The 26396-nt window shown below is 38.2% G+C and overlaps 1 protein-coding gene across 1 annotated transcript; it reads right to left on the bottom strand.

Moving 5' to 3' along the window:
* Positions 1-615: 615 nt before the first annotated feature.
* gabra5 (gamma-aminobutyric acid type A receptor subunit alpha5) lies at positions 616-26396 on the bottom strand. Its single transcript, XM_020918943.2, has 11 exons — positions 26358-26396; positions 25030-25137; positions 21668-21774; positions 20804-20928; positions 17544-17611; positions 17145-17365; positions 12383-12465; positions 4475-4618; positions 1623-1775; positions 1196-1407; positions 616-906 (listed from the first exon to the last, which is right to left on the bottom strand). The coding sequence occupies exons 1-11, from the start codon at positions 26394-26396 to the stop codon at positions 616-618; spliced, it is 1551 nt and encodes a 516-aa protein (XP_020774602.2).

Here is a 26396-nt window from a genome sequence, read left to right on the forward strand (position 1 = left end):
GCCATGGTCCAAGCACAGCCAGACCTCCAGCCTCCAGTTTGTACAAAAACACATACGTTACAAGTACATGATACAAAGATAAAAGCCGGGTTGGAGTTTAAGCTTGAGTTTTAGTGTTCTGCATAGCATTTGGCCTCGCTGTACAATCTAACCAATTATTTAAGAAATGTAAATACCAAATGCCAAGATGCTGAGAGGCAGAAAAACAGGATACAATGATATGCAAATTTTCAATGTTCAAGTTACTCACAATGAAGAATAGTGTAGGAAAAATCATGGTTAATTTCTATTTCATGGTTTCACATCTGAAACAATTGAGGAGCAAAAATAAATACTAGAAAAGCTACAAGTAAATTTACAAATCATTGTGTTCTCTTTTTTACAACAGTTCAGTGAACATCCCAACTTGTCATATATGGGGTTGTAAATCATTAATTTGCTGAACCTATTTTTAGTGGATTAAACGGAATCAGTAAAATATACAAACTCAAGGCAAACATGGCGACCGTTCTCAGAGCGTTACACATGCAATGAAACAGACAGTTCCTATAAAACTCTATGACTACTGTAAGTGCTTGGCACCAGATTGAATTCTGATCACTTTTAAGCTGCATTTTACACAGCTCCTTTGATGACGGGCTCCCGATTCAAATATGTGGCCCAGTAGACCAGGTTAAAGGTCCCAAACAGGACGGGGAACACTATCCGGGACATCTTGTCAATCTTGCTGACGCTGTTGTAAGTCTTTTTGGGGTCAGGGGCCTTGGACTCAGTGGGTTTGAGCTGGACTGCTGTGCTGTTGGAGATGGTGGAGATGGAGGCGTCCTTTGTCAGGTTGGCTGTGTAGTTCACTCCAGTCGAACAGGTGTTGTTGGGTTTCTTTGACAAAGCCAGATGGTCCTTTTTCTGTGGAGAAAGGAAACATTTCAATATTATAATGTAAAGGCCACTATCACCAGGAAAACATCCCTCAATAAGTCAGTTTTTTACAGCACTTGTTTTGTGGCAGTAGAGATCTTAAACTGGACCGGTGATGTGTATATATGTGTATAAAATACACCTCTTTTCACTGACACATTACTATTTACTAGCCTTTAGTTATTTGATGCCTCTTATGATCTGTGTCGCTTATGCTCTCTTTTATGTTATGTTGAAGCGTTTACTTTATGGCACATAAAGCGTCATCAGGTTGTACCTTGGGCTGCTGTGCCTCCATAGCCTTCTTGCCGTCCCAGGCCCAGCTCCTCTTTGTGAAGTAGTTGACTGTGGCAAACTCGATGAGCGCAGAGAAGACAAAAGCGTAACACACGGCAATGAACCAGTCCATGGCTGTAGCGTAGGCCACTTTGGGGAGGGAGTTTCGTGCGCTGATGCTCAGAGTGGTCATGGTCAGCACAGTGGTCACACCTACAGTAAGTAGGGGAAGTAGGTCAGGCTTCCTCTGGTCTCCACTCTCTCAGATTAAAGCCCAACACATTACAGCGCATTATAACATCAGGATATACATGCAAGCATTAGCATTAGCCACTATCCACTCTGCGTTCTCCTCACTGTTTCTAGGAACTCAGGCACATTCATAAAATAAGAGAATATGAGAAAGATATGAAGAATAAAAGACTGACCAAAGACTGTGCGTGCCGGGACGGACTCACGGTTGAGCCAAAATGAGACCTGGGACAGAATGACGGTCATGAAGCAGGGCATATAGGTCTGGATCACAAAGTAACCAATCTTCCTCTTCAGGTAGAAGTGAGCCATCATCACTGTATACCGTCCTGAAGATAAAACAAGGAGAGATGTTATTTAAAAATATGCATTCATTTATAAACCCAAGAAAAATCCAATAGAGTTTCAGTCCTAGATAACGCCATGCCTAAACAGCATTAAATTGAATATTTAAATTGAATATGGCTTTCGATAATGTAGTGTGAACCGAAAACATGTCAAATTAGTAAACATAACATTTTTGGTACTACTTTTTAATAAAAATCTTTATGTGAAGATGAATGTTCTTTGTACAGTTGAGGGTTATCTCAAACATTTTGTTAAAAAAGACACAATAAAACGTCCTCTTATACAATCTAGTGTGATGTGAATGACAAAACAGTGATGTACATGTACCATGGGAGGGAGCTGGTGTACCACCAGTTGCACATGAGCCTCAGAGTGGGAACCACAGCTTAGATGAATAAACAGTCTGTGTAGTCAGTGTTAACATATATACTTAACCTGCATTGTAACATTAAGTTGTTTTTGTCTTTTAACTACTGTTGTAAATCATGAACCCAACAACTTTATTGACACAAAATATGAATGCCCAAAATATCTAAAAACTGGTTTATGTTAAAAAATATCTTGTTAAAGTGAAGATTGCATTTGAAGGATTTTTACTCAAAAATCCTGTCGAGCCATGGAGTACTGATAAACTATAGAAAATCCACAGATGACTGCTGCTTTCTCCTGGCAAAATCCGATTTTTCTGTCTCACTAATCCCTTGTCACAATCTGCATCCTGTAGCTCTCTCGCTTCCTCCCGCTCTCTCTCTGCCTCTTTCCTCGTCCCATTATGTCAGGCCAGGCCACGCTTGATTGGGACATACATCCTTTTGCTTGAAACACTAAAAACAGGAGCAGGACAAGCGCTGATTACAGGTGCACAGATGATCGGAGCGGAGGGGGGCTGACCCTGGGCACTGCAGAGGAAAACTTTATTTGGGATTTTCTGTTTGGGACTAAAGCAACATGTCCTTAATGCGAGGGACAGACGCTCTCTCGGGGCGAATGGTTAGCTGCCTTGATCTGTGGTGCCAATTCTGAGGGCCTGCCCCAGACCTGGATGGGACTCTTGGGACTGTCCTGAGGAAAGATGCGGCGGCTGTGGTGGATTTTACTGCTGGGCTTTTGGAGCGTGTGCGGGGAGCTTCCGTTCATAGCAGAGAACAACGCTGCTATGTTAGTGAACTGGTAAGTCCATGTTCTTGACCATCTGTTGATTCTTTATCCGTAGTGTGTGAAGTACCACTGTTAGCTTAGCATTTCTGTTCACTTCCTATGTCCATATTGTCATTCGCTCCAGCTCAACCTGAAAGGTCAAAGGCCAGGTATAGCTGCTGTGAGCACTAGCCTGATCTATTCCTGGCTTGTTAAGGAGGGTTTGTACCTCAGATTAGCAATGCTAATTAAGGCCATGTTAGCTTGGTGTGTCCACCCACCTCCACTGAGACATTGAACCTGCTGCTAAAATGTAATGCAATTATAAAAGTGTTTTTTAAAAACATACCATTTTGAATAATCAATATCAAAACTTGCACAAGGAATTATTTATACACTTATAGGTAATCTAATATCAGGGAAATTACAAATATAAAAGTGTATCAATTTTCCAAAATAATGTTTTAAAAGACACCTTTAGAATTTCAACAACTTTAGAACACCTTTAGAATATCACAACTATTTAAATTATTTTGATTAATCAAAAATGAAATTTCAGAACAACACAACAACTACATTTGTATTAGAGGCCTGTATTGGAGAGTCATGGCCATTTTAATTACGATATCACATATTTAAGATATAACTCTGAATCCTATAGTGCAACTTGTTGAGCCTTTCTATTGGATTGAATGTGCAGCACGAGTGGATTTACTCCAGTCAGCTGAGGTTTTAAAGCAGCGTGCTATAATGTTTAGTTCTTGTACATTATCCAGTCTATTCCTGGCTGATATGGGATAAAGCCATATCCCAGTATACATTACAGATATGGAGGACCTCCCCAGTCATATACTCATAAGGTCCCAGTGCAAATGTATTATCATAGTTCTTTACATAACAGAATTAAGCAGATGCCGCCCGGGCCCCACGTGTCACCAGTACCCGACCAATCAGAGCATAGTGACGTCACTCGGTAAAAGCACAACTGCGATGGGTGGATTAACTCTACAGGCCCAATGGCTCAGACCATAGATGAGTGATTTTTTTCTCTCTTCCATCTCGACTTTAGACAGCTGGCGATGTGTGGGAGGCCTCCTCAAATCCTCATTCATTGTCTCTATCCAGCTTGATTTGAAAACATTTCCTTCGCACAGCATCTCGGGATGGGACACAGAGTGATGACAGGGAGAATATCTGGGCTTAGCTGGAGAGAGAGCAGGAAGGGAGGGAAAAATCCAGTGACATCCAAGTGAGGCTTTTCCAAAATCAGATATAGTATTACTGTGCACAAATAAAGTGTCTGTGCTGTTGAAGAGGCTGTCAGCCCTAGGGCAGCTGTGGCTATAGTAAAGCTCATCACCACAGAGAAACGAGAGATCATGCCGATGTAGTCCCACATTCATCCAAGAAGCTTCATGAATTCTGTAACTAGTCTGTGTATGTAAACTAGTATAAGGGGAGAAGATTTAGTTCTGTGTGAATATTCACAATAAAACAATACTGATAGACGACAGTGGCCGTGTGACTGTGTGTACTGGTTTACCTCTACTGGTGTTTATGTCCTCGGTCCCAGCTGTCTGTCCGATAAGATGGTACTGGTTGAGTCGAGAGCCCTCCTCTGCCACCACCACAGACTTTGCAGCTCCCTCTGTCCAAATGTAGACCACCTCAGAGATCGGGTATGCATCTGTGAGCAAAGCATATTTGTTCGAGAGCTCTACTTTACTCTGACAGCATTCAGCAAATTTAATATAGAGAGAAATTGAGAGCAGGGAAGTAACAGCTATAATAAATGAAAAACCTCAGAATCATTGTGTTGTCACTCTCATTATGTCTCAGTGGGAAGAGTTAAGTGACAAAAAGGTTTGTACAAGTAGCATCAACCAGGGTAATTATGTCCATCAGTGATATGTTGTAAAACAATATGGTTATTCTAATTGTAAAACTGCGTTCAACAAATTCCAAGTCTATGTCTATTTGTCATTATATACTATATGTCTTCATTATATACTATAAATCACTGCCTTTAAAAAATAATAAAATAATGTATTAATGATTACTACGGATGTAGTAAAGAAATTCTTGGCCATCTAAAGAGATGACCTCGACCAACTATAGTCAAATAAAGCAGGGTGTGGAAAGGCAATATAAACTATTATGATGTGACCCAAAGCACACTCAAAAGATTACAACTGCATGTGAATTCATCATCAGCTAACTCACACTATACAAGTCTTCTAAATAAAATAATTAGTAAACTAACACAAGTTTTGGTCGATTATGACTTCACTGACCAATCAAATAAACGACTAAAGGCCTACAGCTCAAATTATTATATAATTAACATGAATAATATGGTGTTGATGGACCAATGAAGCGACAGACCAACTGAGGGCCACAGACTGGTGGTCAATACAGTAGAAATGTAAGATGGATGCATTTAGCACAGATTAGACTAAGTCACTATCTCAGACAATTGGCTTTGTAAAAGGAAGGTTGCAATTAATTACATAATTATTGCTATTGTAATGTTTTGTGTGGTTGTTCAGCAGAGGTTGACTGAACAGAAGTGAGGGTGATAAATTACAGCATGCCAATAATTGCAGTCATTAATAATGCCACACAAGATTTGTGATGTAGACCTCCCAAATGAGAGTGTCAACCCAAATATGGTCAAAAAATGTTTACATGATTTCATATCGGGAGTGGCTCTACGTAAGTAATGGTTAAGGTTAGGTCTTGGTTTCAAGATTCTGGTTAAGGTTAAGAAATTATGGATTATATCTTGTAAATGTGACAAAACATGGCTGTGGGATCATAGGCACACTCCTCTTATAGGAGGTGTCTCTGTTGCTAAAGCTAAATAGCGGTGGTGTTAGCAGTGACACAACACTTGACCTTTCCCCCACTTTGCTTCATTACACCCAGATTAAGTTGGTGTCAGTGCTAAGAGCGCTGCTGTTTGGGCCTCATGTAATCACAATATACAGATGTTGGTGACCATGCGCAGCATGTGTGAATGCTAACACTGTGCTAGAAAAGCCTTTTGCAGATTAATGTGTTGCTTATGGAGGAGTTGGGATTAGTTATAAGTGTCAATGTAAATATAATACATTAATGCATTTCTTTGAGGGCCTGTCTTTGTAAAATACTCAAATAAAAACTACTTTCCATTTACTGTAGTGGTGAATGTGTAGTTGTGTTGTATTGCAGAGTGCTGTCCAATCAAACAACAGCATTAATCCAGTGTTAAAGGCTCCACTGCAATTTAGAATGACCCCAGTCAACTAGTCTGGATTATACTGCAACACACTACATTGTCTCACAGCACTGTGAACAGCTGACAGCAGCAGCAGGCTTTTGCTTCTTTGACTCAAGAAACATTTGTTGCATGAGTAATATGTCAAGGATTTCAAAACATAACTAAAAACACATGCTTATGTCTCCTCTCCATCATTTCTATCATTAGATGTAAATGGAAACATAGATCATTTGTTTGGTTGCGACTGCACAAATGCTGTGATAGGGTGAAACTGAATACTGAACAAAAATGTACAGTAAAAGCTTAGTGAGTCATTTGGTAGAGAAATCTGTTAAAATAAAAACAAGGTGGAGAGTTTTAGCCTCCTACCGGAAATGTATATTGTTGTTGTGTCCTATAAATGCATGTGTGATTAAAGGAGACATCTGGAGCTATAGAAATATTACTTTACGCCACTTATTGTACCTGAAGAGTGAATGAATTATGAGTTAATGTAACATGTTTTGCTGTTGTATTGTATCGATATTTTTGCCCTTCCTTTGGTTAGTTCTGGTCTAGAACATGGTTTAGTCCTGTAATTCTGCAATACTGTAGACATGGTGAGAATATTGACACACAGAGCAGTTTGGATTTGGTTTAATCCTTGGTTAGAACAACTATATAACACCGCTTTACACATTACTTGCTTTTTCATAGCTAATTACATGTAGGCCTAATATTGCTAGCCATTTTGCTTGTCTGTGCTAAACAGTGTAGTCGTCCATGTCTAGTAACACCAATGTTTCCCAAACAGGGATATAGGGGCCTATGGGAGTATGCAAGCACATGACAGGGGGAACTTGGAACGATTTTAGATTTCAAGGAAATGTGAAATTAAATAATGAATGCTTGTTGTAGTACATTTTAAATCCCTGACATTAGGCTGTAGGATCATTTTGAACATCAATATGATTTAAAACTAGGGATAGTATTTATTTTTTTGCCTACACCGATATCCAATAACTGTCTTGTCGTTGTGGCCTATATATATATATATATATATATATATATATATATATATATATATATATATATATATATATATATATATATATATATATATATATATATATATATATATATATATATACACACACACACACACACACACACACACACACATATATACATACATCTGGGATATTATAAATCATATTTTCACTCATGAGCCATGGTCAAAAATTTTGGCTAAAATTTACGACATGTGAACATCCTCCAATATCATCAATACTACCAATAACTCATAAACCATCCTTAATTAAAACAAGAAAATATTATTACTATTGATTCACTAGTTCTCAGATTTATAATTACTAAAACAGGGGTCTCCAACCTGTAGCTCGGAAGCTACCAGCAGCCCTACGCTTCTAAGTAGCTCACCAAGGGATTTATAAATTATATGTATTGTGTTGAATAACTAATATTTGATTAACAAAATGCCCATTACAATTGTAAATCCTTTTGATGTTTAACTTTGTGCACTAATAAAAGGATAATGGTTTATAGTTTTATAAGCTTCCAACTGTACCCCATCTAAAAGTTGCTGTGGCTCTTATACATATATACACTCATTTTCTTGTGACCACTAAAATTAGTAACTCTGGGATTTTTGTTTTTGTAAAGGAAGCGCACAAGAGAAAAAAGTTAGAGACCCCTCTACTAAAAAAAAAACATGGTACACTATATAGGTGGTGTTCAGAATGTGAGACGCTTAGGGGGTTGTCACTGCTGTACACAGGTAGTGTATGGTGACACACTGAGTGAGCAGTGAGACATCAGGCTGTGCAAAGCAGAGTAGTTTTACATAATTGTTGAATAAACAGTAGCATGTGTGTACACAGGTGGTCTATGGTGGCATGATGTTAGTATTTGCATGACATACAGTATCGGCAGTAGCCCACTGTGAGTGAGCAGTGAGACATTTGTTGCGGCTGAAGAACACAGAGGTGATTAACACGGCGCAGGGCCGCTCTGACACAGCCTAAAGCCTCAGCTCATGCTGAGTGCTGTCCATTAGGTCAACGGATTAGCCAGGGTTAATGCAGGCGGAGCCAACAGGAAACAGGAAACTCCGTGGGACAATTTTAAACAAGGGTATGCGCACAGTGGTGGATTCTTTCGTAATTTGACATAACGTATTCAATTTCATCTGTATTTCTAGGGTAAAGAATCTGAGAATCTATGGAGAATCTGGTCAAAATCTGGCAACCATAATGATAGTGTGTAATGGATATGCATTGTCAGATAACAAATCACTATAATTTTGTCTGGCCCGGTAGCAGTGGCTACTGCTCTCAGCGAGATTACGGGGTGTGTCGCTTTAGAGTTGAGCTTTAAAGGTCTTACAGTGTGTTGTTCTGCCATTAAAAAAAATATATATATATATATATAATATAATATATATATATATATATATATATATATATATATATATATATATATATATATATATATATATATATATATATATATATATATGTGTGAACTGATAAAATGGTGACTCTAAAATGGCCCTTTGTGAATGATCATCCCTGGGACTATATGTTGGTCAGATGTATGAATGATAAGTTAATGAAAAATTAATAAATGATGAGCCTTGCAGGCTTTACTAGAGATCACATGAAAGATTTAGGATTTTTGTCATTTGGCAATTTGGTACCATTTGGTAATCAAATTATATAAGGAGCATTTTAAAAAAGGTAAATAGTTTCATACAATCCTTCATGTCACAATGCACTGTAACCCATTGCACTATACGGATAGAAACTCTTTGACGTATTTAATGACCTTTGTATTTTAAGCACTGTCTAATTGATGTGAAGGACTTTTATCAACTTGGCTGGATTCCAAATCCCAGACTCTATCTCTGATCTTATCACTGATGGCTCAGAGATGCTCAGTGATGCTCAGAGATTCTCAGAGCGCAGTGGGAGTGACTCTGTGGCACTGGACACTCTACCCCTGAAGGCAGGCAATCTATTAAGTCTATGTGAATGTTTAGCCAACAGAGTCATTTCTTTTAGTATATTTTGTTATGCTATTTTGCATGTGTGTTTTCACTGCCAAAACATGTAAAATATTCACAATGAATTTAGGATTGACATAAACTTTATACTGTAAGTAATCCTATCACAAAATGCAGACAAAGCTAGAACTCTACTCATAAAAAAATCATCTTAAAAATACAATAAATGTTTTGTGTACAGACTAATGTGTAATAAAACAACAACACATTCACAGAATAAATATGTGTTGTTATTTCATTACACATTAGTCTATACACAGAACCTTTATTGTATTTTTAAGATGATCTGGCTCAAACATAATCCATCAGCCAATGTGACTAGAACGACTGAAAATGTAAAACCTGTGTTTCTTTATAAACAACTAAAAGGACATCAATCAAATCAGTTAAAATAATAATAATAATAAGTACTTCAGGTAATGATAAGTTGAAGTACTTGTGCCCTTTAAACACATGCCTTTGCTTTAGTGTATTGTCCATTGGCTCCAGCAGCTCAGTCAGAGATAGCCATCAGCACGTCACAGGGAGGACCTCCAGCTAATCTTAAGCTGGCGCTACAGGAGCTCCCTAGGTATTTTAGTCTCACGGTGACAGGCAAGCTAACTAGCTTAAAGGGTGGAGGGAAGACTGGACACTAAAGGGAGGTGTGTGGGAGTAAACAGTTTCATAATGAGATAATTAAAGAAACTGGGTCTGCAAAATGTATTTACAGAAATACTAATCATTTTAAAGCAAATAGTAAATGAGATGTGTTTAGATGAAAACTTAACTTAACACTGATAAAACAATAGTGACACTTCACCCACATTGCCTTGTCTGAATGTGGTGGAGGTGATCTGTAGGCACATATTGGCGGCCAAACTACTGTCAGTCTTCCCCAAGAGCTCTGGCTACAGAAATAACTTACCAAATGATGGGAGAGTATTTTGGCATATTAAGTAAGACTTTGAGGAGATATTTTCTTTTATTATTATTTTTTTGGTTTGATAATCCATCTATCAAGTAAAAATAACTGAAGATGCCTCAAAGTTGTAAAAGAGGCAGTTTAAGTCTATAAATGTCTAAAAAGTCAACAAGGATCAAGATGAACATATCACTGGTACAGTAGTCCAATTTTTCATCATAATTTCACTATAAACACACACAGCTTTATAGTTGGAGCGGACCTGAGTCCCAAATCGTAGAGACTATAGACATTTTTATACCAAATAAGTTAATTGTGTTATTTATAAAGTTGATCGGTGGCAAAGGCACATTTCAAATAGATAATGTGAGCATTTGGAAAGCACAAATACCCAAGGAAGTATTGCTCAAATAATTGACAATACTTTTTGGTTCATGGGAACAAGAGCTTGTGAGGATATAAAGACATACAGAAAACTTTTATTTAGTATCCATTATTAAATTAGGATCTATTATTAAAAGGCAGTCTTTTGTCTCAACCTTCTTCAGGGGTCATTTCTACTCTAAATTGTTTACCAACACTACTGGCCCTATATAGCAGGTGTTACCTTGGTTTCCTATAGGTGTGTATTTCCTGTCTAATGTGGTGCAGAGGAGGATGCAGCAGAGTGGAGCTGACATAATGATGAATAGTTTAATCAGGAGCCCAGTGTCACAGGCTGCTCCTTTGCTGTCTGCCCCACACCTGAGGGACACACATCCACCACCACTGGACAAGGTGAACCATAGCATAGAGGACGTATACAGGGTAATTACTTCACTTTCATTATGTTCACATCAATGGCCACAATAACAAAGAACAACACTGACTTCCTGCACTTCCTGATCAATGTTACAGCCTTTAGGTTTGTGTTTGTAATTCATCTTAAAAGATCCTAAAACCAAAGCCACGTTATAATGTTGTTACCTCATCAAAAACAGACCTGGAATTGTGTTTTATTCCATTCATGCATGTTTGAGTAATCCTGCATTATTACTCCAAAACTTTGTCCCACCTTGTGATATCATGTACTGCTGATTTACAAGTTATCACCTGCCTTTTAGCTGTTTTGAAGAGATTTGCGATTCCAGGGTTGAAATCCAAATGATTCTAGTGCAGGTGTATGGAGTTTAAAACACAATAGAGCACTTCCTGTATTGCCACATGACATCACAAGGTGGAATGGTGGTTTCTGTTTGAGAAATGAGTGATGAGGAAACAACATTATAACACAGATCAAAAAATAGTAATACCTTTGATTTATCATTAGTAAAATCAGAGTTACCATGTGTCTTTGTGCAATGTACACCCATACACTTTATAATGAACCAATACCAATATCTGGTAGTGCACACAATTTCAGAAAAAAAAATAAATATGAAGTACAAATTGCAACTGAGATTAGGTTTGCAATTTATGTTTTCAAGTCTGGTTTCAGATGTGTGCACATTTTAAACACCCCCAGGTGCATAAAGATAAAAAAGAAGAGGGCATTGCATTATACCAAAAATAATTTCAGCCATTGTGATGTGATAATTCTACAAATTGCAAGCCTTATTTGATTAATTCTTTGGTCCTATATATGATTCAAACTAGAAAAAAAAATACTGCATCAGATGTCAAGAAAGGATTAGTCTAATCAATGAATGGATTACAAAACCTCTCTTAATATACTTCAGTTTATAATGTTTTTGAAGAGTCACTTATAGGTTAGGGAGGTAACAATAACAAAAATATCGTCAAAGTTCTCACAATAATATCGTAGACCATCACAATATATATCGAATTACAAGTCTCTTTGCTTAAATGAATAGTTATGGTGCAGCAATAGCTAAAAAAACAGACAGAGGGAACTACACAGACCATGATCCTTTGCTCCATTTCAGTGTAGACTATAATAGATAATAGAAATAACAGCTGTAAGCACTTTTAAGTCTTAGTTCTTAGGATTAAGTCTTGTCAAGGCATGTTAGCCTCTACAAAATATCATGTAAGATGTATACCGTGACAATATCATATCGTGAGACTTGGATATCGTTACACCCCTATTATATGTTCACTTTGTTTTAAAGAATACCTAATATCAAGTATTGTAAACTTCGTACAAATGAAAGATAAAAGGGTATGTGGTTAAGTGCCAAAGAAAATTACTTATTTTTGAAAATAGGGAAAACTGACTCACAACTCCCAAACTTAAGTGGACAAGCGTGGGCATCCATAGGGAAATCCTCCAGCTGCATGGGGCACTCCGCAGAGATGGTTAGCCTGAAAAAAGACATCTCAATTACTTTACACAACTGACACAAATTAAAATTAACCACTAACAATATAAAAGTGTAACATAAACTATCCTGTTTGAACTCAATAAGGCACTATCATCGTTTCCATTAGCAACATGATCACTGCTTCAAACTGGTGCTTCCCTTGATTATAACTCATTTGTTTCATTTACATGTGCTCAATTTAGTGTGCAGCCGCAGAGCTTCGAATACAGTAGTTTGTCTTCATTACTGTGACGACAGGCTAAAGTGCAATTTACCCCAGAAGTGAGCAATAAGCAACTGAACCACAAGAGGGACTCGCTGTGGGATCTCAGAGGAAAAATTATATGAGAGAGCAGGGAGGAGGTTTGGAAAAGCAGCCAAATATTTTAACGGGGTAAGGCTGCCATCTACTTGTAGCACTTCAAAATAGCACCGTGATTTGGGAGAAAACAAAATAAATTGGTCCTCGTTGTGGGATAGACTGAAGCAGGCTTATACATTTGTGTTAGGGTGCCCTCTGCTGGCAGCATCTGTGCACTTACTCTATTTCTGTGGAATAAAACTGAGTAGTCAGATGCTTATTTTTATGTGTTAATTTTTAAGAGTTTATATCCATGGATGTATTTTTGGAAGTAGTAATTTGCTGTTGAATCTTGAATGAGCATAACAGCACAGTATATTATGCTATTAAAAGAGAATCTGAGGATAGTGATATGTTTTGATGTATTTGTCTAATTTAGTTTGACTTTAAATGTAAACATACAATTTTAGATTAAAAAAATAAATAAATACATATTTAATACATATATACATATATAATTATTATTGTTTGGGTTATGAAAATTCATCTTGCTACAAAATACATGATCAAATACACTGGTGCAATTTTTATAAAGAATATGTGGAAATAATTTAAGATTTTTATTTAAAGCTACAGTATGTAATTTTTCAGATGGAGGGTTTGTCCCCTGCTTGTCAGATACATTATTGCTTTGCATGGAATGTTCCACAGTATGGCATTTAATGTATCTGTGTCCATGTACACACGCAAACACCACACAACCTAGTTAGAGGTCATATCTATGGATAGAAAAGCCTGTCCAGACTAAATGTGTATTAATGCAGTTTAAGGTTTGTAACTGACTAAACTCAAGATAATTTAAGCCCTACTGTGGAACACTGCACCTACTACAAAGTAAAAGCAACCATAAAAACTATATACAATTTTCAATGAGAAAAGTCTATGGGATGTGTTTAGTGGTGAGAGAAAGTGCTCGTAAGATTGCATGCAGTTCTTCTGAGGGATTTGTGAGTGACGCCATCTGCCCCTCTGTCTCTGCCCCACTCTCCTCCACACATTCAGAGCAGGATTACACTATGGGGTAAAGATAGACACAGTCTGTTATCCTGCATACAGGACTATTATCATGTACAGTGTGCTCAAGAGTGATGTGTTATCCTGTATCATCAGCCTTTTACTGCTATGGACTGTTTGGGTGGAACACTCCCTCTTGTGGCCAATTGGTGCCATAATCAAATTAGGCAAGGTTTTTTATTTCTATGTTCTGCAGTATTCTATATCAGAAAAAATGGACAGCATAGTCATTTTAGCATCTGATTTGTAGAGGGTAGTATCCTAATACTGCTCATGATAATACCCATAATTGCTAGGCCTCTTTAGGTCTCTGTGTGTTTAGTAATTTATAGTAATCATAAAGTATTCCCTCAAATAGTCTTAATTAGAGCTATTAAACAGTAATATTAGTGGTTGCAGTACTAGCAATAACAGCAGCAGTATTTGTAGTAGTAGTAGTAGTAGTAGTAAAATGTGTAATAATAGCAGTAGTAGTAGATTTTACAAAGAAAACATTTAAATGTACAGTATGTTGGGTGGATGTGTAGCTTTATAAATCAGGTGTGTTTATTATTTTAAAGTAACGGTACTTATGCTGTGTAGTGCCAGAATTGTCTGCCTCTCCACCTCCGTCCAGTGTTTACGGAGCATTGTTCACATCAGCACAATATTTATTTAGTATCAGCAGATGTTTGAAGGTGGGCTCCTTAGAGTACAGGCACTATCTGAGCAGCATTAATTAGTGAAGGTGAATGCTTTTTACATGCTCCTTAATAAATCACAGCAGCCAATAAGGACAGAGAGACAACAAGACAAATGACTGCCTAAAGCTGAAATCATATTGTTTTACATAGATACGATCTTCAGGATGTTTCAACAAATTACACTAGTTTCACTGATGTGCAATTGCTTAAAATTGAGTTTAGAAATGTATCTTGGATCGAAACTCATTCTTTCTCCTCACTCAATTCCATGGTACAATGGCCAGGGCTTGTACTGTGGAAGTCCCATAGTGGTAAAGTAATGCATGCATAAATGTCTCTAATAACTCCACTCCCATTAGCGACCACAGAGCGCTTGCTTTAATGGCTTGTAGTGTGGTAGATTTGTAACAATTTAGAGATCAATAGGCGTTTTTGACAGTGCATTTCCCCTGGCGTCTTGTGTGAACATTTGATTTTGAAAGAGCTGATAAGATGATGACACAGCATTGAAATAACAGAGATGTAAATGAGGTGCTCTTCTCGCTTGATGAAAGTGAAAAAGGCAGCTGAATTCACTGCAAAAATATACAGTTGTTTCAATCTAAACTATGAACAAATCTACTCAAATTTTAACCAAGAAGACCTATTACAATTAGTGCACAAATAAAACTTCATACATAGTTTGAAGTGGCCTGGTAATATTAACTCTTAAGAAAAATGCACCTGAGAAGAAGTACAAATATTTCACAAAAATATGCAGCTAATTAAAGGTAACTTTCTAGAGGGTGTCTGCCACTTGCTTGTCTCCATGGAGACTTTAGTGATTTGCCTAGAATGTTCCACAGTATAACTATACATCTATCTATCTTACATCATTTGTACAGTCACTCGCCTATTCACGCGTCTGACGTGTAACTTGACCCGGTTGCATCACTTGCTTGTCTTTGTGGAGATATAGAGTTTAATGCCACACTGTGTAACTTTCCAGGCAAAGCAATAATATTACCATGCAGCAAAGCGGATGGCAGACCCGCCTCCAAAAATGTGCATAGTGCAACATTAACTACTGATACTAATACTACTACCACTACTTTTACAATTGTAATGGGTGCAAAATACTTAATACTGAATTTTTTTTCATATTTATTGTTGAATATTGTGGCTTTCAGTCCAAACTGAACTACAGATATTACAATAATTGCCCTAGACCCAGTGAATTAAAAAATCACTTACGTAAAATATTGAGCTCACTTTTAGACAATAGACGCTACAGTGTTTTCATGATCAGCCTGAGCACAGTAAGGGTCCATCCCACACAGAGGAGCCCAGCGGCTGGAGTGACTGGGGGTGCTATTGGAGCTGTGGTGTTGAAACATTTAACTGGAGTGTGATTGAGAGGAGACGTGGTAATAAGCAGGAAAAGGTCATGCACCCACGGAGCAAAGTAAAGGTTTCGGCGACTCACAGACATGTTTAACAGTGACTGATGTCGATGTGAAACGCTCAACCCTCCATTTTGTGCAACGCAGTGTCAAAGCATGTGGGCTACATTACCAAACAGACACTGTAAGTGTGTACTGTTTAGGGTTCAGATGACATTACAGTAGGGTTGGCACAATAGTAAAGTTTCGCATTTCGATACCAAGGGATACCAAGGCATTCTGACACAACAATAATAAACAATAGATTTATTTTTACACAAAATAGTATTTTCTGTCATATAACCATGTGATTCTGAACTATTTTTTTCTAATATAGTTCCAAATCAATCCAAAACTATTCGGGAAAGTTCTACTTTTGTCCATATGTGTCTTTTTATAGTAGCAATACAAGCAATGATTGTAAATGTCTAGTTTTGTTACTATTTTATTTATATTTTTTTATTGTATGCATTTATTTTGGGCAAGTAAAAATTTACATTCTTATACAATGGAACATATAATAACATAAGTGAAATCATAACAGAAATGAAAATAACCACAGTTTTAGTATCTGGTTACCTACAGAAAATCCACAAATGTTGAGGTGTATTTTTTTTTTTTGATGAGTCCACAAATTTGAAATTGTAATCTTGTGGCTTTAATAAATCAATAAATCATGTCAGTGTGCTTGCCTTGTGCTGACAGACACATTAAACCTTATATCTTATGTTTTAAGTTCATGAGGATGGAACGCATTTGAGATGGAATAGTAAAATATTATCAGATTGTTGCTATTGGTCTGGTAAAAGATGCAGATAAGACATAGTTTACAGTTCTACACCAGCATTTGTATTAGCTGTAGTTGGACTGCGGGGAATAAAGGGTACTGTTAACCCAGGGCCCAGTGCAAAGAGGGGTGTATAATGTGCATTTTTTATTGGACAACATGTAGTGCAGGCCCACCAAGATGATTTGTACTCAGGGCCCAGAAATTGATGCTACACCCTTGACTAGATTCCCTCTATATCATCTACTAACAAGCTTTATGATGTTGCAGAACTTTGGTAATAAAAGGACTACTGACTCAAACGGTTGCAGAACATGACAAGAACGTATGCCTTATTGAATGTAATGACAAAACAAGACTGAAACCTATTCACTGATAGGAAAAGTATATAATATAGTGTAAAGTTGTGATTACCTCATGGTGTACAGCAGCGTCCCATCCTCATTCAGCCTCAGAAGTTTGTTGGGTGTGGTCATGTTGTGGGCAATGGACTTTTTTCCATTCAGAAAGAAGGTGTCAGGGGTCCAAATATTACTGGCCAATAGATTGTTGAGAGCCAGCTGTTTCATGGGGCCCTTAAAACACAGACGCTCATCCTTCCAGCTCTGACGAAAGAACACATCTATGGTGTATTCCTAAGAGACAAAACCACAAATGTTTTTATATGCAAGATTTAAAGACTCTTAGTTTGTTAGCTCAGTTTAATTGTAGATATAATAAAAGCACAATATCATAACTCACTAAGAACTGCATAGACAAATAGCTGTTATTAAATACGACAACAACATTATTATTATTAAAGGAGGCGCCTACCATTTCAGTGTCAGATACTGGACCAAAACTGGTGACAAAGATGTTTGTCTTGATTTCTGTGACTTTTTCTGTAAAACATGAAAAATTCAACATTTTACTTTGTGTAATCAATAAATAACAACCATCTTCAGACTGGACCACAAAATAATAATTACCTACATGACATTATGTTAAGCGTCAGCGTTAATGAAAATTAATAATTGTTCGTGGTAACAGTGCTTTTGAGAACTGTAAAAATAAGAATGTTTCACTAAAACATTTTTTTGTGTTGCCTGTTACATTATGAGCTCCAATTAACAGCTCATTGTCCAGCAGCTATTCCCATCCCTAGAAAGCACTGAGCACAGAATGAGCACAAACTCAAACACAAACTCAAATGACTTGTATTTCATTAGCCCTTTTCTTCTTCTGTGGAGGATGCACAAATATTGCACACAAAGCAGGGCTCTTAAGAAAATGAGAGAGATACAGAGTGCTGATGATTAATGACCCTTCACTGCTAGGCAGCTGATACCATTAAAAAAGACCAGAAATACTGGATTTGGGCAGTGAATGATAGTTCAGAGCATTTTATGACAAATATTGCAAGCAGCAAATCTTCAGAGACAAAATCAACGGTGTGATACCCAAGGTTATTTTTGTAAATTAGCAAATGTAGTTTTTTTCACTATACAGTTTATAGTGTAAAAGCAATACTGTTGGCATTAAGTATTTTATTGATTGCAAACCCAGAAGGAAGATCAGCTTGCAAAGTGCAAAATGGCTGCGGATTGGTTGTGCTTTGGTGGTCCACCTCTGTTTTACTTTGAGTTTCACTTCATGGATGAAAAAAAAAAACTGTTCTAACAATATGTGCCTAAGAGTTCTTGAAAGAAAGGAATCAGTTCATTTGATTTAAATGCCTCTGGGTTTGAAAATTTGGTATTTGCTGCTTTAACATATTAAAAAAAATGAGAGTGACAATAGCCTTTTCATTTGAGGTCATCATCTCATTAAAGGTGATTTTAGTTGCAGTTGTAAGTGAAGCACAATAAATCTTGCCACCTGAACTTGACTTGCTCAAAAGTAAAACATTTTCTCTTGTTGGCACTTTTGTTGGCACTTTTGTTGGCACTTTCTAGTTCCTACTTTTCCTTTCATTGCACTGGTGAGTTATTTATGATCTGTCCTGAGCCAGAGGAGGCCTAAGTCCATTGTAAATGTGTTTTGCATTCATAGCTCATTCCTAACGTCCTGCACCAGAGAGAGCTGTCAGCCCCAAAGGACAAACATCTGCAGGACAAGCAATGCACCCACACACCACCGTACACAGCAAAATGTCAGTAGAAAACTAAGTCCAACATACCCCCTGTTAATATTACAGGCATTACAAAGCCACATCCCCTCTTTATGTTGAGGGCTCACAAGTTTGTGCCCTTTTCAAACTGGGAACAATTGAGTCGGTGTTAAATGGAGAGGAAAAATGGCTCCTTCAAGGTCATGACTGCAGATGTGGTCACCATGGTAATGTTAAATCATCTTTAGGAGGTCCTGACAGGTGATCATGTCTTTGTCACAGGCCGGGATAAATTTAGATCCACTGCTAAATGAATGAGGGCAGGGAGCAGTGTTCTACATATAGACTTCTAGGTCTGATGATAATACATGTCATCTTTGGTCTTGTGAGATGGTTTTTGGGAAGGTGAAAATAAGGTGCTAGATGTAAAACTGGATTGGATAGGCATTTTGATGTCGTATCATTTTAAAACACAACAGCTGTTCTCCTTTTCTGATCCCTAAAAGGACAGCAGGTACATAAAATCAAGACTTTGTGGAATGCAAATATGAAATCAGAAACATCTCATCCAGACCATAAATTAAAGTTGCTAAACTTAAAAATGTTGATAGATTGGCTATAAAGTTGTAGAATAGCTCACAAAGTCACAAATTTTCTGGTGGAAAGAATCCTAACAAGCCATATTATATAAAAATTTTAGAGGTGTAACGACATCCAAGTCTCACGATACGATATCGTCATGGTATGAACCTCATGGTACGATAATTATAGCAATATCATGGGAAAACTCAAGACATGGTGGCAAGGCTCACGATTAGGGATGTGACAATATCCAAAGCTCTAGGTTTGATATTTTCACGCTTTAAATCTCACTGTACGATATTTATTGAGATATTTTGTGGAAGCTAACAAAACTGTTAATATGTTACATTTTCCTCTTAAATTGTCTTGACAAGACTTAATCCAAAGAACGAAGACTTAAAAGTGCTTAGAACTGTTATTTCTTTTTATAGTCTACACTGAAATGGAGCAAACGATCATGGTCGATGTAGTTCCCTTTGTCTTAATTTAAGCAAAGAGACTTGTAATTCGATATATTGTGATGGTCCACAAAATTATTGTAAGAACTTTGACAATACGATATCACGATATTTCGCTTTTTGTTACACCCCTAATATAAATACATGCAGTTTCTTCTGTCTCTGTTTGTGTATTTCATAATTTCATCTGTAGTCAAAAATTTATGCCAGATGCCCTCCCTACAATATATATTCTTATAATAGTGGCAATAGTACATTTTCCAAAGGTTTCAGAGTGATGGATAATTAGGACTATTACCATTGCGATGAATACATTAAAACAAGATAGTATAAAGTCGTCAAAATGTCGCTTATAACTGAAACCCATGAATAAATCCTTTACATTGTTGTGATCTAAACACATGGACCATGTTCTAATCCACCTATAGCTTAACATACAACCTTCCCCTTAGAGTTTTACATTTTTAGCCCAGCACAATGTGTTCTTACCTCTGGGCATAAATGGAGCAGTGCTAATTACCTGAGTGTTTTAGATGTAACTGTTTTGCTTGGTTTCAGCTGACAACGCAGCGTTCTATAGGCCTGTAGAGTATAACAGAGATGAGGCCCAAGCAAAATCACTAATGTATATCAGCGGATTTTGTGAGATAATAATGATTTTGGATTAGCTATAAATATAGCATAGAATCCATAGTGGAATTTTTGAGTTTCTGGTAGTGCCTTGCCATCTTTAATTGACTTTCATAGCAAGATATTGGAATAATGAACCTTTTCTTTTATAAAAAATAATTAGGTTGAACATTTTTCATCTGGATCTTGTGAAAAAATACTGTATTATAACTGATAGACCAGAGGCTTCTACCCCCATTGGAGAAATACACCGGCATCATCGGATACTGAATGCTGAAAACAACCTATGCGTTCTTTGTTTCTGGGGCATTTACCTCCAAGTCCGGGGCGGAGTCGGTTGTCGTACCCATCCAGCAGCCCGTCCAGGATGCGAGTGAATATGGTAATGTTGTTATTGATCTCGGCCTCACTGGCACTTCCTGCTAGATCCTGCGAGAGGCTGCACAAGACACAAAGAAAGAGGAGAGAAAGAAAGGGAGAGGAAGAGAGGGAGGAAAAGAAAGGGGTTGGCAGTGATTACGACTTTGGACTCAAGGACGAAGCCATAAAGTGTATATAATAAAAGATACAGTCTAATAACAGAATGGTGTTTATGTTTTAAACGACACGCCATTAAGCCTGTAAGAGGGTGCTGTCAAAACTATGGAATAGGTCCCATTTTTGGTGCTCAAGAGGCTTTAACTATTGAGGTTTCAAATTCAATTACAACTTTTGAGAGACAGTTTTATTCAGTTAGTTTAGACCTGGTTTAGTCCTTAGGGAGTGCCCATTTGGAACTAGATTAGACCTGTATTTGTCCAGATTGAATATGTTTTGTCCCATTTAGAGACAATACATATTAATGAGTGCTTTATATCTCGGATAAGACCTGGTATACAGAGAGTAATTTGAATTCCTGCTGTTCAGCTCTTCTTTTTGCCTAGTGTAGCCAGACTTTTGACCAGGTTTGAATAAATTTTAAATACATTTCTTATTTAGTCCCATTAGGCTTTTGGTGCATGGATATGGTAGTAGGGTTCATTTCTGATTTAGTTATAGATTCATGATCAGTCTTAATTCAGCCTTGTTTTATTCTTGAGTAAGTCCTGCTACAGCCATAAATCCATTTCTAGTCCTGGTTCAGCTCAGGTCTGGTTAGTCCTGATCTATGGAGGCTGGTGACAGGTGTCAGTTCTTACCTCGATCGCCAGGTGATGCTCAAAAGCAGTGCACAGATCCACACTTGTCTCATTGTAACGGCACAGAGGCTCTTTCCATTGTCCATCCCTGAAAGCAGACACCACCACTTTGAAAATCTGATACAAGAATGAGCTTGATTGAATTACTCTGACTGATTATGCATGAAATTAAGCACCGCTATTAAAAAGCAGGTCTTTCCACAGTCACCTCATAACAAGATATCAAGAAATGCAATAACCATACAAGCAAAGTTTAGACAATAAGAGAAAGAAACGCATACAAAGTTATACTTAGAGATGCACAATGACAAAATGGCTACATAAATTCTACATAAAGTAAAGAGTGTATGGCATAAACTAGGGTATATATATATTTAACTGGATCCATCAATCTCATTGTAGAATAAATCATTTTCTGGTTAAAAAAAATGTAGTCAAAGTGTGAACTAATTGACTGAAGAACTTAAGATTGGTGCATAGGCTACAAGTCTCAGCCTATGTGGTCCATTCAATCCCCATTTAACAAATCATCAATACTGCATCAATCAAATGTAGAGACTTCAAGGTCTAAAGTAAAATAATACAAAAAAAAACACACACACACAACCACCATACCACCAATATAAGAACAACGGGAAGCCCTTAAGCCCTCCATACTTGGGTAACTTGTTCCAAACAAACCAAGGCACAATTGAATAAAAAAAAATGAAACAGCGCGCCCTGGCCTCAAGTTAACCCAGGAACATGGCTTCCAGACTTGAGCTAGAACCCTGCAAACTCTACCTGCATCCATCTACATCACCGCCGGGCTCGTATAATAATTGTCCCAGTCCACATGTGCTCAAACCGGCAGCGGCACTGTAAATCCCCGCGGTGCCTCGCCAAAGTGAACGCAGATCTGCACCGCATCCCCCTCATTCATGACTCAGATCTCATTTATTACCGTCAGAAAAGCGTGCATAGCCCACCTCTCTTGTCTTCACTCCTCGTCTCCTCAATGCAGCTTATCTAGATACACTCCACTCCACTGCGTTACCCACACGTCCCAGCGCATCTCGCCACTGTACCGTGCCATACCGCTCTGCTGCACAAGCGTCGAAAGCTTACCACACAAGAAGACGATGCGCTAACTTCTCTCCTCCTCCTCCTCTCGCAGCTCCGCGGGTTTTCTTCTCCTTCTCTAGTCCTCTCTTCGCGCACTAATGATAGCTAGTTCCTCTCGGCATCAAACGTGAGGGACGGGTCCTCCATCAGTGATTGCGTATCGGAAAAAGAGACGCGAAAAAGCGGAGGCTAAATTCACTGACAGCGAGCTTTATTTTGGCCCAAAACGATTAAAAGGTTGGTGAGGGAAAAAGAGCGATTCCCCACACTTGTGCTGACCGAACATCCTATTTAGACAAGTCTCACAGGAGGCACCGGCAGCCAGCAAGCTTAGCAAGAAATCAAAATGAAAAGGAGAACAAATCCGAGGGAGTATCCAAATAGTGCGAATTCTCTTACAGAGCAGCGTGCAGCCCGTGGTCACGCAGCCAAGAAGATCCAAGCAGCGATGGAGCGGAGGAGAGGCGCACAGATGGGAGGGGGTGGAGGAGGAGGAGAGGAGAGTGAAAAGTGGTCCATAGTAGTTATAAAGACCGCCATAAGAGGGATCTCAACAACTACGCAAACATCTGAGATATCACAATACAGAGTAGCGAGAACAGAGGAGAGGAAGAGAGTGAGATTTCAAGTGGGCTGTTTCTAGAAGATGGTGTGGAAATGGTGTTCCACTGCGAGATAGGGCCACAGTTAAGTCTAACCACAAGGGGTCAGTAGAGAACACGCAGCCTACTATGAGATATTAGTGATACTGTGGCCATAACAGATTGTCAAAGGCCGATCCCGTCAGATCTCAGAAGCTAAACAAGCCCCGGCCTGGTTAGTACTTGGATGGAGACCGCTGGGAAAATCAGGTGCCACAGTGGAGCGCCGGTCACAAAAATTGTTGTTGTGTCCTTAGGCAAGACACTTTACCTACATTGCCTAAAAAGTGTTGTGTGCGTGAGTGAGGGTGGTGGTGGGAGAGGCCAATGACGCAGACTGGCCATCTTGCTTCTGTCAGTCTGTCCCAGGGCAGCTGTGGGTACAACAGTAGTTTACCACCACCGGACTGATGGAGTGAATGAATAATGGTCTGTAAAGCGTCTTTAAGTGTCCACAAAAGTGCTATATAAAACTGATTAATACTGTATTATTATTATTATACGGCTTTATCATTTTTTTTTTTTTTTTGCCATTTGCTTTTGTATAACCCTCTTGCAAGAACGTCCAACATTTGGTACAGAGCAGGTGATCTAAGAAAAGAGGGGGTAACAATGTTTTAATCATTTGTAACCATAAATAAATATACTTTCCAGTTCAGCCAATGAGACCTATGTGGATAAATAGTTGAATCTAACCAAATGATGCTGTTTTTCATCATGGTAAATGGAGTTGGCTCTTGGCAAACTCATTGACTGTTATCAGAGTGAGTGTGTATGTAGCCGTGTGTGTGAGGGAGTTGGGGGTGTGTTTTGTGACTTAAATTGGTCAGTAACCTCCAAAATCTCCATCTTGAACTCTTTCATTACCATCCGAGCTCTCCCAGTCTGTGACAGAAGAAGCACACACGCAGCATGTTTCATCATTCTGCACAACACTGTTAGGACCACTCCCTGTCTCTCGCTATCATTAATCTTGTTCAGAATTTTGTCCTTAGCAGCATCTTTATGGGTTTTGGCTGAAATGTATACATCTAAACTGAGTCATAGAAACTGAAAGTGTCCTCTGTTCTCTTGCAGGAATGCAGTTGATGGTAACAAAAAGCTGTACGCAATCTATGATACGAGGTAAGAGTTTTGTTCCTGATTTTAATTATACTAGTTATTAAAACAAAACTATAAAACAATAAAACAAAGACTATCCATTTCTAAATAATGAGCTGTCAACCCAAATAGTTAGGGCTGCTTAATTATTGAGAAAATAATTTAAGATGATTGAAAACATAATTCAAATCACCATTGTTGAAATGATCCTTAGAGAGAGGCTCTGCATCAGTACGCCTAAAGTGAACTAAAACAAAAGCTGACACATCTCACGATGTACTCCGCTAGAAAGCAACAATCCTTGAGCAACTTTTCCCCTCGAGGAAATGTGTATGTGCACATTGACTAAGTTAAAGTTAATAATCTTGACTACACAATTTTGTATTAGGATTAGCACAATCAATTATTTATCATAATGGTTCTAATTCAACTAATATGACAGTCCTACCAATTTTAGCAATAGATGAGGCTACTAGTGGCTGAAGAAAGCACAAAAGCCAAACGCTCCACTCAGACAGAATGGTAGGATGCTATTATTGCTATAATCAGAAGATATTTCGGCAATCCAACATTAATTACACAACATTTTGAACAATATACCCAATATTCAAATTTTGCATGCAACTCCACCAATACTATTCATATTATTAATTACTCCAAACCAATTTCCCAACTCTATTCACTCTAATGTATTGTTAGACACCACTCCTTATCTCCATGTCATGTACCTCATATAATTGCCTTTTAACTGCAAATACAAACCACTTGCTTTCATTATATTCAAAACTACCAGCATTTCCGTTCACTGGTGCCAAAGTGCCAGTACAAATGTGTGTGTTGAACATGTGAATAATGCACTGTGCAGTGGCAGAGTGTATCAGAGCAGAGCTGAGCAGCAGCAGGAGGATTTTAAGTGACACAGGAACGCCTCTGGTTTGACAGGGGCCAAATACAACATGACTGAGTCTCCCTCCAGCTGCAAGTCAAGTGCCACTCAATATGCCTTATGATGACCTCAGATCACCCCACACCCTACCACTGCCACTGGGTCCTTTGAACTTGTGCTCTCCACTGGGGGTATATACAGTATATAGGGGAAATGCATTTATTTTGAAGACAGAAGAAGGATGAAAGTAGGACAGAATGCAGAGTTGAAGATGTTGAGGTGCCCTTTGGAGTGATGTGAATGGATATAATTAGGAGTTCATCATAGCTCATGTTTAATGCTTATAGGGAAACAAACACTATGTAAGGAACACAGAGTAAAATGTGGTGTTGCCTGCAAGAGGAAATTTCATAGTTTGCTGCTGGAAAATGATGGTGGACCCACTCTTAACAACTATGGGCTAATTTAGATACACTCACTGTCGATAATGGAAAGTTAATCCCAGCACCAAAACACAGTAACAGATCATAAATATCATAAATAGGCTTAATAGGATACCAATATTACGAATGATCATAGAAAAAACACAAATTTAAAGTTTTTTCTTGATTGCAATACTTCTTATAATGTTTCTTAAGTTGTTTTACGCATGCGCACACACCTGCCGCGAACCTGTGGATCTGTCTCTGTGCGCTAAAGTGGTGTGGAGAGCTCAGAAAAGGGCGTGTGACAAAAAGTAATGCGGCTGTCATGGAGAAGTACAGGCTAATATAATCTGAAAACTAAACAGAGGATGGGGATACGGAGCCAGCGCGTTGCTTGAGGTCCTCGCTAGAGTTTCCCTGAGCTCCTCTCCCTCCTGCCACACAAGTAACGCACTGTCGTCTCTGCCCGATGAAGCATGTTCAGAGAGTCCGCTGCACTAGAGAAAGGCACCATGTGGAACGAGTCGTCTCACCTGATTTAGCGGAGCGCGTCGGGACCGTGGCTTCTCCAT

The sequence above is a fragment of the Boleophthalmus pectinirostris genome, unplaced genomic scaffold (genome assembly GCF_026225935.1).
Source record: "Boleophthalmus pectinirostris isolate CB_2022bp ecotype Guang Dong unplaced genomic scaffold, ASM2622593v1 HiC_scaffold_7, whole genome shotgun sequence".
In the NCBI taxonomy this organism is placed as follows: Eukaryota; Metazoa; Chordata; class Actinopteri; order Gobiiformes; family Gobiidae; genus Boleophthalmus; species Boleophthalmus pectinirostris.

What these genes read in the sequence shown, in the direction of transcription:
- gabra5 (XM_020918943.2), bottom strand. Translation starts at nt 26,396, where the DNA reads ATGGAGAAGCCACGGTCCCGACGCGCTCCGCTAAATCAG. An exon ending in CAGTATCTGACACTGAAATG is followed by an intron (nt 17,366 to 17,543) that starts GTAGGCGCCTCC and finishes TTTGTCTCTTAG; the next exon opens with GAATACACCATAGATGTGTT. An exon ending in CCCGGCACGCACAGTCTTTG is followed by an intron (nt 1,408 to 1,622) that starts GTCAGTCTTTTA and finishes TACTTACTGTAG; the next exon opens with GTGTGACCACTGTGCTGACC.